The sequence below is a fragment of the Panonychus citri genome, unplaced genomic scaffold (assembly GCF_014898815.1).
Source record: "Panonychus citri isolate SS breed McGregor unplaced genomic scaffold, ASM1489881v1 Contig00134, whole genome shotgun sequence".
Taxonomy (NCBI): Eukaryota; Metazoa; Arthropoda; class Arachnida; order Trombidiformes; family Tetranychidae; genus Panonychus; species Panonychus citri.
This window is the reverse complement of record NW_026515539.1, coordinates 2,810,309-2,826,086: the sequence shown is the minus strand read 5'-3', so window position 1 is coordinate 2,826,086 and position 15,778 is coordinate 2,810,309. Positions and strand designations below refer to the sequence as shown.

At 29.9% G+C, this 15,778-nt stretch overlaps 1 protein-coding gene and 1 long non-coding RNA gene across 6 annotated transcripts; one reads left to right on the top strand and one right to left on the bottom strand.

The window, feature by feature from the left end:
• Positions 1-44: 44 nt before the first annotated feature.
• On the bottom strand, positions 45-2,289 carry LOC128391373 (uncharacterized). 2 transcript variants are annotated; one of them, XR_008325786.1, is made up of 3 exons: positions 2,063-2,288; positions 746-1,949; positions 45-182 (listed from the first exon to the last, which is right to left on the bottom strand). It is a non-coding gene; the product is annotated as an uncharacterized LOC128391373 (long non-coding RNA). The 2 variants fall into 2 exon arrangements; XR_008325785.1 differs by having other exon boundaries at positions 47-182; positions 542-1,949; positions 2,063-2,289.
• On the top strand, positions 1,447-15,639 carry LOC128391352 (uncharacterized protein DDB_G0271670-like). 4 transcript variants are annotated; one of them, XM_053351222.1, is made up of 6 exons: positions 1,447-1,588; positions 3,426-4,474; positions 5,725-5,820; positions 6,163-6,224; positions 6,628-6,794; positions 14,576-15,639. In XM_053351222.1, the coding sequence occupies exons 2-6, from the start codon at positions 3,426-3,428 to the stop codon at positions 14,768-14,770; spliced, it is 1,569 nt and encodes a 522-aa protein (XP_053207197.1). In that variant the 5' UTR covers positions 1,447-1,588; the 3' UTR covers positions 14,771-15,639. The 4 variants fall into 4 exon arrangements, with proteins under 4 accessions (XP_053207197.1, XP_053207196.1, XP_053207198.1 ...); XM_053351221.1 differs by lacking the exon at positions 1,447-1,588 and adding an exon at positions 2,477-2,996; XM_053351223.1 differs by lacking the exon at positions 1,447-1,588 and adding an exon at positions 2,477-3,000.
• The last annotated feature ends 139 nt before the right edge of the window (positions 15,640-15,778 follow it).

Below are 15,778 nucleotides of genomic sequence, written 5' to 3'. Positions count from 1 at the left end.
TAATATTCAATTTCAATTTCATTGGCTCATTTTTGGAAATGGAAAAATTTTCGCTCTTATTTTTGTTTTGTTTTTTTCTTCGACGTAACTTTGATTGATATTCCAATGAATAATGAAGATAAAAGGAAGAAAAAAAGTTCAAATCAATTCCAATTCTCGAGGCAAATTGAAGTAATAATAATCTGAAAGGGAAAGAAAAAAAAACACTATATTAGCTCCGCGGTGTTTTGATACGAATTGATGATTGTAAGAGAATTAGAATGTTGTGAAAAGCGTCAAGTGTTGAGAATAGATGTAAACTCTCAATGAATGAATTTCTGATTCACTCTCATCAACCTCGAGAGTTTTCGTGTTGTAGTTTACTCTTTTTTTCTCCCATTTCAATTCTTTCATCTTTCGTCTCTATTTCCTTGGATATGAGATGAGATGAGATGAGAGAGAGAGAGAGAGAGAGGAAGGGAGCAAGTCTTGAAGAAGAGAAAGAGATGAGAGACTGTGACCTCTCTTTCTTTTTTCATTTTTTCTCTCCTCTCTTCGTTACCTCTTTCTCTCTTTCAATCACTTGATAGCTTTGGAATCTCTGTAGTTTTTTGTTGTTTCCCTCTCTTTCTCTTTCTGCTTGTTCACTGATTTTTCCTTCGTATTCATGAATAAGGTTAAATATCTTAATTATGAAGAGATAATCGGATCTTCCATGGTCAATTTATGAGCAATAATTGTTGTTCCAGAATGGAAGTTTAAACACCTTCATTTGTTTCCGTTCCATCCTTTTCCTTTTCTTCATTTGATTCAAGTTTTCACTTCGTATACGTCGAGGATTCTGTTCACAAATTCATGAACGTTGGGAAGAGGAAGTTCAACCTATTGATGAGTCAAGAAATAATGTATACAATAAATAAGAGAGAGAGAGAGAAAAGGAAAAGAGAATCTTTTTGTTGCTTAGCCACAGGAAACTATTTTGTCTGTCTATTCGTCTGTCTTTTCATGAAACTCTTGCTTTTGGTAGTTATTTTCCCTCCGGGTTTCTCTTTCTATTTTTTCTGGTTCCTTCATGGAGTTGCGTTGGAGTAACATGACTGTTGTGATGATGATTAGGTTGGTGATGAAGATGAATACTATGGATCATGCGTTTCATTGTTAAGTGTGTGTGAGTAATGAAAAGAGGGGAGAATGCGAAAGGTAAGGCACAGAGTACATGGAGGAAAAGAAGACAGAGAGAAAAGAAAGAGATGGAGAAAGAGAGTTGAAATTTTGGTTTTGTTGATCAATAGTATTGATCAAGTGAGTATATGGTATCTAAGGTTGTGGGTGAGAAGGAAAGAATAGACAGAGATGGAGAGAAAGAGTGATAAATGAAGAAAGAGAGTGAGAGAGAAAAAGATGAGAGTGAATGTGTGTGAGAGTGTAAGTGTAAGTGTGTGTGTAAGTGTGGAAATCAAATTGGAAGAAGGAAAATGTCCGCATTTTCATTGATACCCAGTGTTTTCAGTGATGATATTTTGACTACTACAAGATTCATAAATTGTGATGGTTGTATTGTTTCAATTAAAGACCATTAATGATTCATGTATGGTGATAATAAAACAAGGTAAGTAACAAACGAAACACCAACAAGATGATTGATGATAAATTTTTCAACATCTTCTTCCTTTTCTCTCTCTCCTTATTTCTCTGTTCTCATCTTTTTCTTTTCCTTAATTTGAACAAAAATCTCTTCTCCTTTTAATCATGAAAATCCAAGTTCTTTGAATGTTCCTTATATATATATATGTTTCCATGATGATAACCATATAATATCCAATTCCACACAATTTGAAACCTTTGATTGTTTATCCAGAATACTTTTCTTTACCTTTTACAATCTCAAATCTCGACACAAAATCAACTCATTGATTACACTGAGACGAAAAAGAAGAAGAAGAAGAAAGAAAAAAAAACACCATGAAGACCTAAAGGGTTAGAAAAGAATTAGAAAATCAGTGATTAGAAAAGAAAAACAACAAAATAGAAAAAGAAATAAGTTAATACAATCAACAGAAAAAAAGAGAGAAGAACAATTTACCTTTTCAGTTATTTGATCTATTCTTTCATTGGTAATCCAAAAACTCGGTGAAAGAGAAAAGCAGGTTAACTAATTAACCAGCGATAATTAACAGAAGCCACATGAATATTTAAATGGAGAATATAAAACAAAAAAGGATTAACCGAAATGTAGAAAAACATTAAATTATCATAAGGAAAAAATGGATTAATTTTTTGTTCTCTTCTCCAAATGAGTCAAAGGTGAAAGAGAATAGAAAACAAAAAATCAGTTGGAAGATTAAAGCGGAAGATAAGGCGGGATTTTCTTCTTGTCTTGTTTTCCATTCGTAATCAAAGATAAACCTCTTATCCAATTTAGAATTAATTGTGTTAATTAACATTTGTGTCCTTCTAAATTCTCTTTATTAATTTCTAATTTCTTGTTCTCCACAATGTAATCAAAGTTGAGAGAATAGAAGAACTAAATTAATCAGTTTCCAATTCCAAGTGAATCTCTTTTTTCCTTTTGTATTGGTTTAATATTTTTCTTTCCTCAACATGATTGAGTTTCTTTTTCCAATCCAATTCAAACATTAATCTAATAGAGAGATTGATTATTATGATTTATGTTTTTTGTTTATTAATTTTAACTGATTACCTAATGTGCTTTTCATCATCGTAATCAAATTTAATTGTTGTTGGATGACAACTTGTGTATCGATGCCTTTTGTTGATTATCCATCGTTCATGTTACCTGTTCATCTATGTACATGAACTTATTTTCTCAATGTATTTTTTTTCTCGGTGTAAATTGATGATCGATGATCATTGATTATTTTTTCTCTCTCATTCATTCAATCAAATCCTGAGCAATCTAATTAATACCTGGTATATATAATATATACCAGGTATCAGTTATTTACATCTCAATATAATCAATTCATCTCATTTTTATGTGTCTTACTTTTTTTGCTGTGGGTAAATTTTTGTTTCTTACTTGACATTTGGACATCAAATAAGATTAATTGTTTTTATTTTGTTCCTAATTACATTTTTCTTGGTCATTCTGTTGGCAATCAAATGATTTTTCCCTCTTGTTTGCTTACAAATTATAAAATTCTAATTGTAACCATAACCATGAAGCTTATTGTTATTCATTAAATTCATTCTCATTTCTCTTTTTTTTCATGTTTTCTCCATGGTGATAACTATCCCTCTCTTCATATTGTGGAACCTCAATTGTGATCTATTGTTTGCTGATTCCAATGGAAACCTGAATGAATATTTACATTTCTCTCTCTCTCTATCTTTCTCCTTAATGGATTATTATTTGGCTACACAATCTTAAAACCTTTGGATGTGAATGTTATTCATTTGGAATAATAATTTATTGGATTAATCAGATGCCAACAGCCAAACATGAAGGAGTTAAGGAAGAGAAATTATCCAAAAACGCTGGAAACACTCAAGGCAATGGAAAAGATAACAAGAAAGAAACGAAAACAACAATTAAACCTCAGCAAGGAACAACAAGTAAAAGCGACGACAGTGATAAAACTCAGCCACATCCATCAACACCACTACCACCAACCACAACCACAACTACATCAACCATCACCATCACCACCGGAGGAAATACATCAACACTATGCTCAGCCTCATCATCAGAACCATGTTGTGAAAAAAGTGATGAAGGTGATGGTGGAGGAGGAGGAGGAAGAGGAAACAGTGGTAGAAATGAAAAGGATAAAAATGAAAGAACTAATCAAATCAATAGTAGTAAATTCCCTACCACTAGTAATAATAATAGCAAATCAAAAACAAACACCACAATCACAGCACCATCAACATCTCATAAGCAACAACATCATCTTACCTCACAACAAACAACAACACCAACAACAACAACAACAACATCATCATCTTCATCATCATCACCATCACCTCGTTCCTCATTCAGTAATAATAATAATAATGTTAACACAACCAATAATAATTCTGCTAATAATAATAATAATAACGAACGATCAAATTGTACCAAATTGTTTTGCGGTTCCGGAAGTGGATCAAGTGAATCAAAGAGGAAAGATGTTGATGAGAATAACGTGAATGGCTCAAGTTCAGGAAATTGTGACACCGGAAGTAAATGGCGTAAATCATCACGAAAAGGAAGTAAAAAGAAGGATAAAAATGCACTGAAAGAGGAACCATCTAAACTTGGTGTTACAAGTGATAGTGTCTCAGGTAACTCAGGTGATTCCAATATTCAATCGGGAACGTGTGTAAATAGTGCCAATAATAATAATAATAATAATAATAGTATTGAGAATGGTGGGACAACCCCACCCACATCAACAACGACAACAACGAATCAACAGTCACAACAACAATCTGGTGCCCATGATCGTAAATCTTGTTGTTTCTGTTGGTGTTGTTGTTGTTCATGCTCCTGGTAAGTGAACATTTCACTCTAATTAGTAATTCAATTATTAATCATGACCACAATCCCAATTAGAAACTTATGATTCACTATTCATAACACTCAGTGACTATAAATTATCATCTATTATTGTTAATTTATAGTTATATTAATAATTATCAGGAGCATCAATAAGTAATGTTGACATTTTTACTTTTTCGGGTTCTTCAGTTTTCCCCAAGAAAATCAACTAAAGTGTTTTATTTAATTTAAATCGAATAGTTGATCGTAATTTTAGAATTTGATTTAGTTCGAAAAAGTTGTAATTTAGAACTTTTTTTCATTCATTTATTGACGCTAAATGGCTACCTTATGACAAGAAAAGAGGGTGGAACAAAAATCGATATTTGACCCAGAATCTTGAAAATCTACTAGAAACAGTTTCCCCTCTCTCTCTCTTTTCATGTTCTCCTTTGCATCTCCACCCACTCCCACCTCCTCATCCACCTACACCACCTCCTCTCCCTCCTCTTCCTCCTCAATATCTCATACCCACTGCACATATTACAAATTGAATGCATATCCACATAGTATAAAAAACAAAAACAAAACTTGATGAGTATAAATATTTTTTTCTCCTCATGAAATTGATGTAATTTCCCCCTGAACAAATGACGATAGTTATCAAGCTGAAGTTTATCATCCTCTTGATGCTGATGTGTTGATTTTCAGTAGTCACAAATAACTCACTAGGACTTTTCTTTCCCCATCTTATTTTGCCATTCATCTTTTACTGACTCTCTCGGTCTCTCTCTCCATTTTATCCCATCATTTCCACTCCTTCTATTTATTATTATGCAATAACCTTTTCCCATTTACCACCTCAACCGTGATTTATGTGAATAAATTAAGCTCATTTTTTCATCCATGATAAAATATTACCTGAATCTCTCGTAAAAAACAGTATCATAACAGATTGAGATTATTGTTCATATGCATATCCAGCAATCAACTTGGTTACTTTTTTCCAACAATTTTATCCATCAACATGATTAAAATCATCATCATCAGCATTAAATTAGCAATCAAAAAGTTAAAAACTCTTAATCAAATTGCTATCAGTTTGCAGCAAACGAATCGATAGCAATTTGTTTACTTTTACTCTCAAAATCTATAATATGATTCATTTGTTTTCCACAATCATTTTCTAGCCCATTCAAAATGTTGATTGTCCTTTCTAATTTGATGATTACAATTAGTTAATTATTTCCTTTTTCTTTCAGCCTGCCGGGTAAAAATCAAAACAAAACTGGTAAGGAAAACACTCGAATTCAACCTTCCACATCGTTAGAACATTATTTCAATGGAAATAGTGATCCGTAAGTATTTCCGTTTATATGAAAATATCACTAATTCTAAATGAAGATCATCTCATTTGGAATTGTTTACTTGAACATAACACCTCTTTCGCAATAATGATCATTTTTCGTCATCTCATGATATTATATTAATCATGGTTACGAATTATGATTTTAATGATTACACTCAATCAAGTTTTCCATGTTAACTTTTGATTGATTTAGTAAACCCTTCAGGGTAAATAAGAATAAAAGTCAAACAAAATGTTCGATTTCTTCGTTCATTTCATTTTGGCCACTTTCCCCTTTTTCTCTTCATCTTGACCATCTTCAACTTATTTTCTTTCTTCTTTTTTTTTCTAGGCCATCTATAGAGGAAATGAGGTTATGGTCAGAGTCTTTCGATAAACTAATGAAATGTCCATGTAAGTTTCTCGTTGAGAGTAAAAAAAAGAACAGCGACTGGAAAGAATTGAAACTTTTCCTCTCTCTTCCAACTTAACTTTGTCTCTCATCCAAATTATAATCATGATCTTTTTCCTCATCTTCTTCCTTTTTTAATTTCATTTCTCATCTTCTCTTAATCGATAAGAATACAAATGAGGATGATAATCAATATGAAGATGAATGATAAATAACAATGAGAAAAAGTTACACAATGAACTTCATCTTGATCAACTAATTTATCCTTCCCTTACTCACCTCCCAAAACAAGATCAATTTCATCAACTACAATTAACTATTGTGTGTTTGTGTCTGTGTGTGTGTGAGAGAGAGAGAGAATAATATTCACCACTTCTCATCATGTTTCTCTTTTTTATCTTCCAGGGGGTCGTAAAGTTTTTCGTGATTTCTTGAAATGTGAATACAGTGAAGAGAATATACTTTTCTGGTTAGCATGTGAAGACCTTAAGAACGAATCTAACCCGGAAGTAATTGAGGAAAAGGCTCGAATAATCTATGAAGATTATATTTCAATATTATCTCCAAAAGAGGTAAGTCCCAGCAAGAGAATCGCCATCATCATCCCTTCCTCCCAGAGATAATGTATATAATACTTATCACTATTGATAACAGAATAAGCTTTTTATCAAATGTTTGTAGACACAAAATGTATCAGTTATTGATGTTTTTTCATATTTTCTTGATCATCATCATCATCATTAACATCATCATTGTCACCATGTTATTATCAATTGTCACTAATACAGATTTACTTTGATTCGTATTGTACTGAGGATGGAAACCATTAGCATTGTTAACATTTATATATTAATATAATGATGATTTTCTTTATATTAATAGTATAATGTTATTACTATTACTCATTTATTATAATTGTCCTTTGATCGTCTTTGAGGTATCATGATAATAGTGATTATTTATTGAGAAACATGGTATCTCATGAAAAAGAAGAGAAAAATTTTTATGATAACTTTGATTGAATTTCTCCTCCTCTTCCTAGTTCCTCTTTTTATCGTGATAAGTTTTTCAGTAACTTTGTTGATTGTTGATAATTCTAATGATTATAACACCAAAAATGGCTGTTAATCATTCAATGATCAGGATGAAATATGCTTTCACCATGATTATCATTTGATTCTTGTTGGTTAGTCTTTGATTGTATTTTCTTATTGATTGTTGATTAACCTTTTCCGTCCAGTTAATTTGATCCTTTGTTTGGTCAGACAGTTCTGATGATGATCAACTTAAATGCTTGGAACTTATCGTTTCTTATTCAATTTACAATGAGATTTTTTTGTTTTCTCGTCTTTTTCATGAGAAATCTCTCTCTCTCTCTCTCTCTTAACTGAACTGAATTCACAAGTATTGAAAACTTAATGTACTGAATAACTTGACCTATTAAATTCTGGCAATTTTTTTCTCTCTCTCTTCTCTTAAGGAAAGAAATTTTCACTCAGAATTTTCTTCTTGTTCAGATTTTTATTATCTTGAAACGATGATAATGTTCAGGATAAAGATGAACATCTAGATGATTGTAAATAAGAATAAGAAAAATCTGTTCTCTCTCTCTCTCTCTCTGAATTTATCTCTCATTGATATTCTGTATTCTTATCACTTTAATATACGAAAACATTTTATATTATTTTCAATTGTGATGTTCAAGTCACGCAATTTAAGATATTGATCAATATAATTTAACTGATGATTATGGTTACATTTTATTCATCAATCAATATTATCATGAAAGTAAGATACAAAATTAGTACATTACCTTTTCAACTCATAACTTGATAACTTGATTAATTGATCACATAATTAATTAGCTGAGATAATGTACTCGAGTCTCAATTGTTATTATTATTTATTGATGATGACAATTTAGTTACATTTTATTCAATTTCTTAAATGAAAAACTTCCGTAATTCATGGGACTCGTTGATTTCTTTATGAATTATGAAATATATAATTTTCTCAATCATAAATGACTTGTTTCATTGCAATTAACGATGACATGATTAACTGTGCAATCTAATTGCTAAACGAACGATAATTCAATTTTTGTCAACTTGCTATCAAATTAACCAAATGGTTAAATGTAAGTTAATTGTCGCAATTTGATCCTTGATTAGCTAAATTATGAAACAAAAAATTACTGACAGATTAGAAAAAGTAATAATAATATAAGTGAATCCTTCATAATATTCAATGATAATATCATGATAATGATCAATTTCATGGACAGTAATTCATAACTAATCAAATATTTGGAACAATTGAGATTAGCAATATTTTGTAATTACAATTAAGTTTGAACGAGTTTTTCTATTTAATCATCAAATGATTAACATTTTCATTATTTCTAGTTTATTTTTTTCCTTACCAATTTTTCAAGTATCTTTTCAATTGTTATCATGTTTTTTTCATGATGATTCTCATTTATCTCCCTTGTATCTGTCATCTTGATGCTCTCATTTGAAATTGAATTATCAGATACATGATCAGGAAGAGAGAGAGAGAGAAAGGTAAAAATCCATTCCAAGAGAATCTATCAAATTATTTTATCGACTATTTTATGTTATTATTTTTATATTATACCGTTCAAAGTATTTCTCTCTCATCTTCCTGATCATCATCATTATCATCATCATGAATTGTGTCCACTAACTGAGATAGAAACAAAAATTATACCAACCATTTTTTTCACAGAGAGAAAAATTCTGATGATAAAATTCCAGTATTCATTAGGTAACCTTTTTTTACTTCTCAAATGAAATTGATGGGAAACAGATATTCTACCTCCCTGTTGCTGGTGGGAGATAGTTTATTATTACTATTGTTATTATTTCATTTCGTTCTAGTTTCATGATTCTCTTTCCATCTCTCAGGTTCGAACTGAAGTTGAAAAGGTAACTATTACAAGTATCGAGAGAAAAAAAGAAAATCCAAAAATATCGATTCACTTTTTCTACTTGTATCTCTCTATCTTCTGGTTTCATTTTATTTTCACCAGGGAATCTGTCTCAGGAATAACAACATGATGATTATGAGAATGACTTGTTCAACCAAATGTAGATAAAGACGAAGAAACGGAAGATGAGATAACATAAGAATAAGATGATGATGGAAAAAGAAAAGAAAATTTATCAATGTTTCCATTCGATCTTCTATTTTTTTCTTGGAAATTTCTTCCTTCCTTTTGCCTCATTCTGAGGCTTATCTTTCTCCTGAGTTCATATTATCTCTTTTATCACGAAAATAGATTTTACAATTGAAAGAAAGATGAAAAAAATTGAGAGACATCGGATGCCCGGAGTTTATAACGATAACTGAAAGTTCATTGATAAAATTCGACTTCTATATTTTGGTGTCCTTTCAGTTTACTTCGACATCCTCTTCAGCATCGTCATCATCTCCTCCTGTCTTCTTTTCATCTCATACAATTCATTCATTAAGAAGTTACTTTTTTGATTCGTCTCATTGAAAATCGTTTTTTTTCCTGTCCAACTTAAGATTTACTGTTATCCTTGCAATACTTTTTACGAGTGAGTCCATCTTTTTACCCTTTGCACTTTGGACAATAGAAGATTAAGATAAAAAGAAAGAGGAAAGAAGAAGAGTATGGACGAAAATACGATTGAGATAAAAAGGATTTTGAGGTTGAAAAGTTGATTCCAAGAAATGAGAATAATATTGAAAAGAAATTGGAGATTAGGAAGAGTAAAAAAGATTCTTGACTCAGGGTTTTCTTATTTTCTATTTACCATAGAAATGCCTCAGGCTTTTTATCCACTGTGAAGGCGTGACATCTACTGTTACCACGCTTTTCTTTCATCATCATTTTTGTTATCATCTTTCAGAAGCATCGGTATAATCTCTCTCTCTCTCTCTCTCTTTCTCTATCAACATTTTCATCAATTCGAAAGATTTGTTGAGACTGAATTGCTGACGTTCATGCTCAACTCTTTCGCATTGATAACCCAGATTCAGAGAAGAGACTGAGAGAGAATAAAGAAGAAAAAGGTATCAAATACATGGGAAGACGAATGATAATGATGAAGATGAAGATGAGGAGAAGATCATTAAAGAGTTGAATCAGGGAGAGTGATGAAAATGAAGAAGATGAAGTAAAAAGGAAAAATAAACCTGTGCTCTTTGCTTAATGTTTGATGTTTGACTAATACTCTCAGTGTCATGATGTTTGTGTGTTTTTTTATCAAATATTGTCCAGAGTTCATGAAAGCTCAGATAATGAGATAAATAAAGACGATAATGTTGAGAAATAGGAAGATTTTGTAGTGGTGACAGAAATAAATTCACTTGTTTGCTGTTTACTATTAGGAAATTGTATTTGTTTAGATGTCAAATGTAGTATAATAATTTACAAACCAAAGCAATTAAGTTAATCAGAAACGAATGGAACAAAAATTATCATAATAAATTTGATCACTTTTTTAATATCAACTTTGATTATCTCAATTTGATTTTGTCTGATTGGTTCAATGAAAAATTGTTACTTCTATTTTTGTTTCTTCAATATTTTGATTGATCAAAAGTATTTATCACAAATCCCTTTAATCATGTTGATAACTTAGTTTTTACAACAATTTATCAATCAAATTGCATCAGTCAACCTTAACAATCAACTTATCATTTACCTTTAATTGCTGTATCAATGTCAATATAATGATTATTAGCAGTTTTCACAAGTGATTTATTTAATAATAACGATAATTTCAATCAAAACAATAATAATAATAAACTATTGCTGTCAGAAAAGGTTTAATCACATCAACTTGTATTATTGTTATAATCATTTTTGATTGTTTTTACTGTTACTTTTATTTTACCCTCAGGGTAAATTCAGGATATATTCTTGAGTGAATGAATCATCGCAACTGGAACAATAAGTGAAAAAGAAAAGGTCTAATCTTCTCTCTCTCTCATCCATCTTCTTGTTTATCGATTGGCTCATACAATTGAATTTGTTAATCATTGTAATCAAATCCTGTGAATATGATTAATGTCTGTTCCATGTGATTATCATGAGGATGTTCAATCATCATGATTGGGAAACCTTTTAAAATGGTAACACCCAATGAACCAGAAACCCTTCAACGGTGGCACAAAAGATTTACTATTAACCATTGACAATTAACTACTAATAGTAGTTGATTAACTTGACTAGTATCATAATCAAGCCAATATTCATGAGGATACCTTTCAAACTCTCTCTCTCTCTCTCTATCTCTCTCTCTCTCTCATTCACTCACTATAAATGATTTTAATCTATTAACACTTGACATCGATTGCTTTTTAAACAGCTCCTTTACTCTGATTAAAATTACTTTTAATTGTTGTTTTTCTGTCGTTGATTATCATAACAACTATTATAGTAGAAAGCAATGTTACCCTTAGGCTGAATTTTGATTTTCACAACAATCTTATTACTATAATTGACTATTTGCTGGTGATGATGAGATGAATTCATGTGATTATGTCAAATCCGTTGAGAATTGGAAACAATTATCTGTTTGACAATTAAAAATCAAATCTACACTTGAAATTTACCCTCGAGCAATCAAATTACGAAGCTCTCATTGGAAACAACAAATTTATTTGGAATTCCCAACTGATCAAATCACGTTGATTGTTATATTAGTTAACAGTTAGTTAATCATTGTTTTGATTCTATAAGATTAATTCACAAAACTTTCTTAAATAATTAAGTCTATTTTCGTGTTGAGAGTTTAATTAAAATGTACTTTGTTTTTTTCTCTTTCTATGAAAATGATTATGATTATAAGTTTCATTAATTTGAATGTTGAGCTTTTTTTCTCATTGAAAATTATTTTCCATCATGAAATTGAATTAAATGGTGATGCAAATTTGAATTTGAGTTTTAAATTTTGGGTGAAAGAAAAAAACTAATCATTATAATGATGGATTAACATTTACTGTTTATGTTAATCTGACAGTGTCTTTGTTACCTGTTGTTTAAATTATACTTATTTTTACCTTGTCGCCTTTTCTTGAAACTTGATTTGTTTACTATTACAGGTTATGGTAAATTCATTTATTTTTATTATGGCAAAGACTTTCTCAGATTCTCTGGTGATGAAACTAAGTAACCATAGCAACCAGTGCTCAGGTTATCAGTCAGTTACTTCACTTATATGAGAAATGAGTCGACGCTTTTTTCGTGTGTTATTTTATATTAGATTGAACTAATAGCTTTCGAAAGGTTTGGCTTCTGTGTTGACTTTTTTATCTCTCTCTCTCTCTCTCTCTCTCTCTCTCTTGATGATATTTTTCAGGCTAATTTCATTGTTATCATCATTAACTCATTATTAATAGTCATTATTAATCATCGTCTTGAACATCATCATCTTTGCCAATGAATGTCAACAAAACTTTTTGCAAGAATGAAAAAAAAGTAAGAGTAGATTGAAAATGTAATTTCATGATTACGGAAATGAGATGAATCAGTAATTCACCATTAGATTTGAATTGCTGGTTGAATTGAAAATTAAACTCATTTCGTTGGGTTTAATGTTCGGGTCAATTAAGGTTAAAGATGATCATGATGAGGATAAAGGTGAGAACATGGGAGGTAAAGATGATTACTTAAAAATAGAGAATTTGATGAAATGGTTTAACTGTTTTATGGATGTTTTTCATTCTTCGTTGATTGTTGTCTTCACCAACGAACCAATTTAAATGATTGCTCAAGGGAATTGGGAGTTCACCTCACTTTCCAAAATTCATCTTGATGATTATCTTCATGAATATGTGTGTGGTTCAAGGATGAAGATGAGGATGATAATGATAGTAAACTATCATTATTCTTGCGTAATGATGATAATCAACTGTAGTTGTTTTTTTTTCTGTAAATTTGTTCCCATTGAAAAATTACATGAAATTTTAAATATTAGATTAACATGTAAATTGTTGTACGTTTTTCCTTATTTGTTTTCATTGCGTTCCTTTAATTTGGTATCTTAATTGTCTCCAATTAGTTGTAATTAGATCAATCATATTATTCTAGTTAATTAACTTTGCTCATGTTATTATTATTACCAGAGTTGATTAAAATGATTTACGTTCACAGTAAATTTAATTATCATTGAAGTTTATTATTAATATATTACATTGTTTTCTTGTCATCAAATGAAACTTTTACAACTTAATTGTTGTCAAATTTTCATGATTAGTATTCATCTAATTGTTTACAGTTTACAATTTTTAAGTTACTATTTTTAATAATAAAGTTTTTTTCATCAATTGAGGTTGGAAATCTAATATTAATAATATCAGTTATTGATTGAATTTAATATCTATCAATAGGAAAAACTTGTATATTCAATCAACAATCAAGGCAATTTAATTGTATAAAAAGTAAAATGATTAATATAATTGTTATGAAATTGTTTATTTCACCATCAAAATTAATCACATGAAGATATAATTAATTTTTTCACATCTCTTAATGTTGATAATAGACATTTAACTAAATTGTTGTTGTTGTTTTTTACCGTTGATTGTAATCAAGATGGGAATATGTGAAAAAAATTGTTCAATTCACATGTTGATCACGAAATGTAATTACTTTTGATATTAACCATATTCTGTATCTGTTTTTACCTGAGTTTTATCAAATCCCACTCAAAGTTCAGAGGTTCAGCCTGATTTTGCCACTTCCACCTTCTCATCCTGTTTTTCATCATGATAATTTCATATTATCAGAAAGAAAAACAAAAAATCCAATGTAATATTTGCCTTGGAGTGTCAATTGACATATTCAATGAGATAGACTGATTCAACTATTATAAACAGCTAATTGTTTGAATTATCATAATGAATGATTAATCAACTGTTTGAAATGAACAATCAACATTATGTTGTTACAAGTTAAATTTTAATTATTCAACTGATTAACAATTAACTTGAAATGATAAATGAAAATGTTTACCTAACCGTTACCATGGTTATTACTTTGTAACTTTTATCACTTTAATTATGATTATGTGTTAATTTTAACTCGTAGACAATATTTTAATGAACCATCTTTGTTATTATAATTTGAGTCAATGATATAAAACAAAAGGATGATAATGATAATGATGAAAAAGATGAAGATATAATTTTCTATAGGATTGACCTGATTTCCTAATTTTTTTGCATCTTCTTTTCCCTTTCTCTCTCTCTCTCTCTGTACAGTTCAACTAACTGTAATTATTACGATTAATTAATGGGAAATATTTTCTCTCTAATACAAAGAGTAACTTTGATTTCTCTTATTTTCCAATTACAGGTTAGCCTTGATTCTCGAGTTCGTGAAATAATTAATAAGAATATGGTTAATCCAAGTCCTCATACTTTCGACGAGGCACAGTTGCAAATATACACATTAATGCACCGAGATTCTTATCCGCGTTTTATAAACTCTAATATGTACCGTAAATTGGCTCAATTACCTACATCAAGTCGTAAAGGAAGCACAGCTTGATCTGTATTATTATTATTCTTAATTGTTATCATTGTGATTGACTGGCAATGGTTAATGATCGCTGATTGATTAAGGATTAAACGGATAAACAACAACAAACTTTTTTCGTCCTTCGTAACTTTGTAACTCTCAATCTCTCTCCTTCTCTCTTTCTCTGCGATTCTGGTTCTGATTATGGATTATGTTGATTCCTTTTCCGTTTAATTTTGGCAAAGAAAAACAAAAAAAAAAGTTTACCTTCCAATCAATGTGTTGATCACAATTAAACAATTGATTTTAATTGTTTTCAATTGATCAACAAATTCTCATGGAAACTAATGGATTAATTTGCAGTGGATTAACATTACCTCTCCTTACGGCTGAAATGTTTTACTTTTTTCTTCATTCAATTTGTTACCGTGATTAAGTTTAACAATCAATTGATTTCTGTTAATTGTCTTTGGTCAAAAATTTAAAATCATAATCAATCCGTTTCTCGTTGAAATTGATTATGAACTACAGCGATCTTAATTAGTTTAATTACCATCATCTCTCCATCACCATCATCATCTTAACCATCAACCGCACACTAAATATACATTTAAACAACAACACACAATCGTTAATTTAATTTAATACAATTACAACAATTAATTCACTCAATTGATTAAATATACACAACACAAGAAACAAAATTTATTACAAACATCACAAAACTCACTCATTGACAATTTAATTATCAACGATCCCATCATCACCTTGCCATATATACACACACACAATTAATTATTAACTAATTAATTACCATTATTACTTAATTATTACCAATTACAATTATTATTATGATGATTATAATATAATATAAATATACACATGAAATATACAACAAATACCAACAATTGTTGAACTGTTTTTTTTGGAAGGTTAAATTTGTCTTCACAAACCAAATCAACACAAATCAATTTGTGAGCCTGTTAATTGCAACAATTTAAAACTAAATTATATCCAAATAAAGACCAAGAACAGCAT

What these genes read in the sequence shown, in the direction of transcription:
- LOC128391352 (XM_053351220.1), top strand. Translation starts at nt 3,103, where the DNA reads ATGATTTTTCCCTCTTGTTTGCTTACAAATTATAAAATTCTAATT. An exon ending in TTCAATGGAAATAGTGATCC is followed by an intron (nt 5,821 to 6,162) that starts GTAAGTATTTCC and finishes TTTTTTTTCTAG; the next exon opens with GCCATCTATAGAGGAAATGA. An exon ending in CAATATTATCTCCAAAAGAG is followed by an intron (nt 6,795 to 14,575) that starts GTAAGTCCCAGC and finishes TTCCAATTACAG; the next exon opens with GTTAGCCTTGATTCTCGAGT.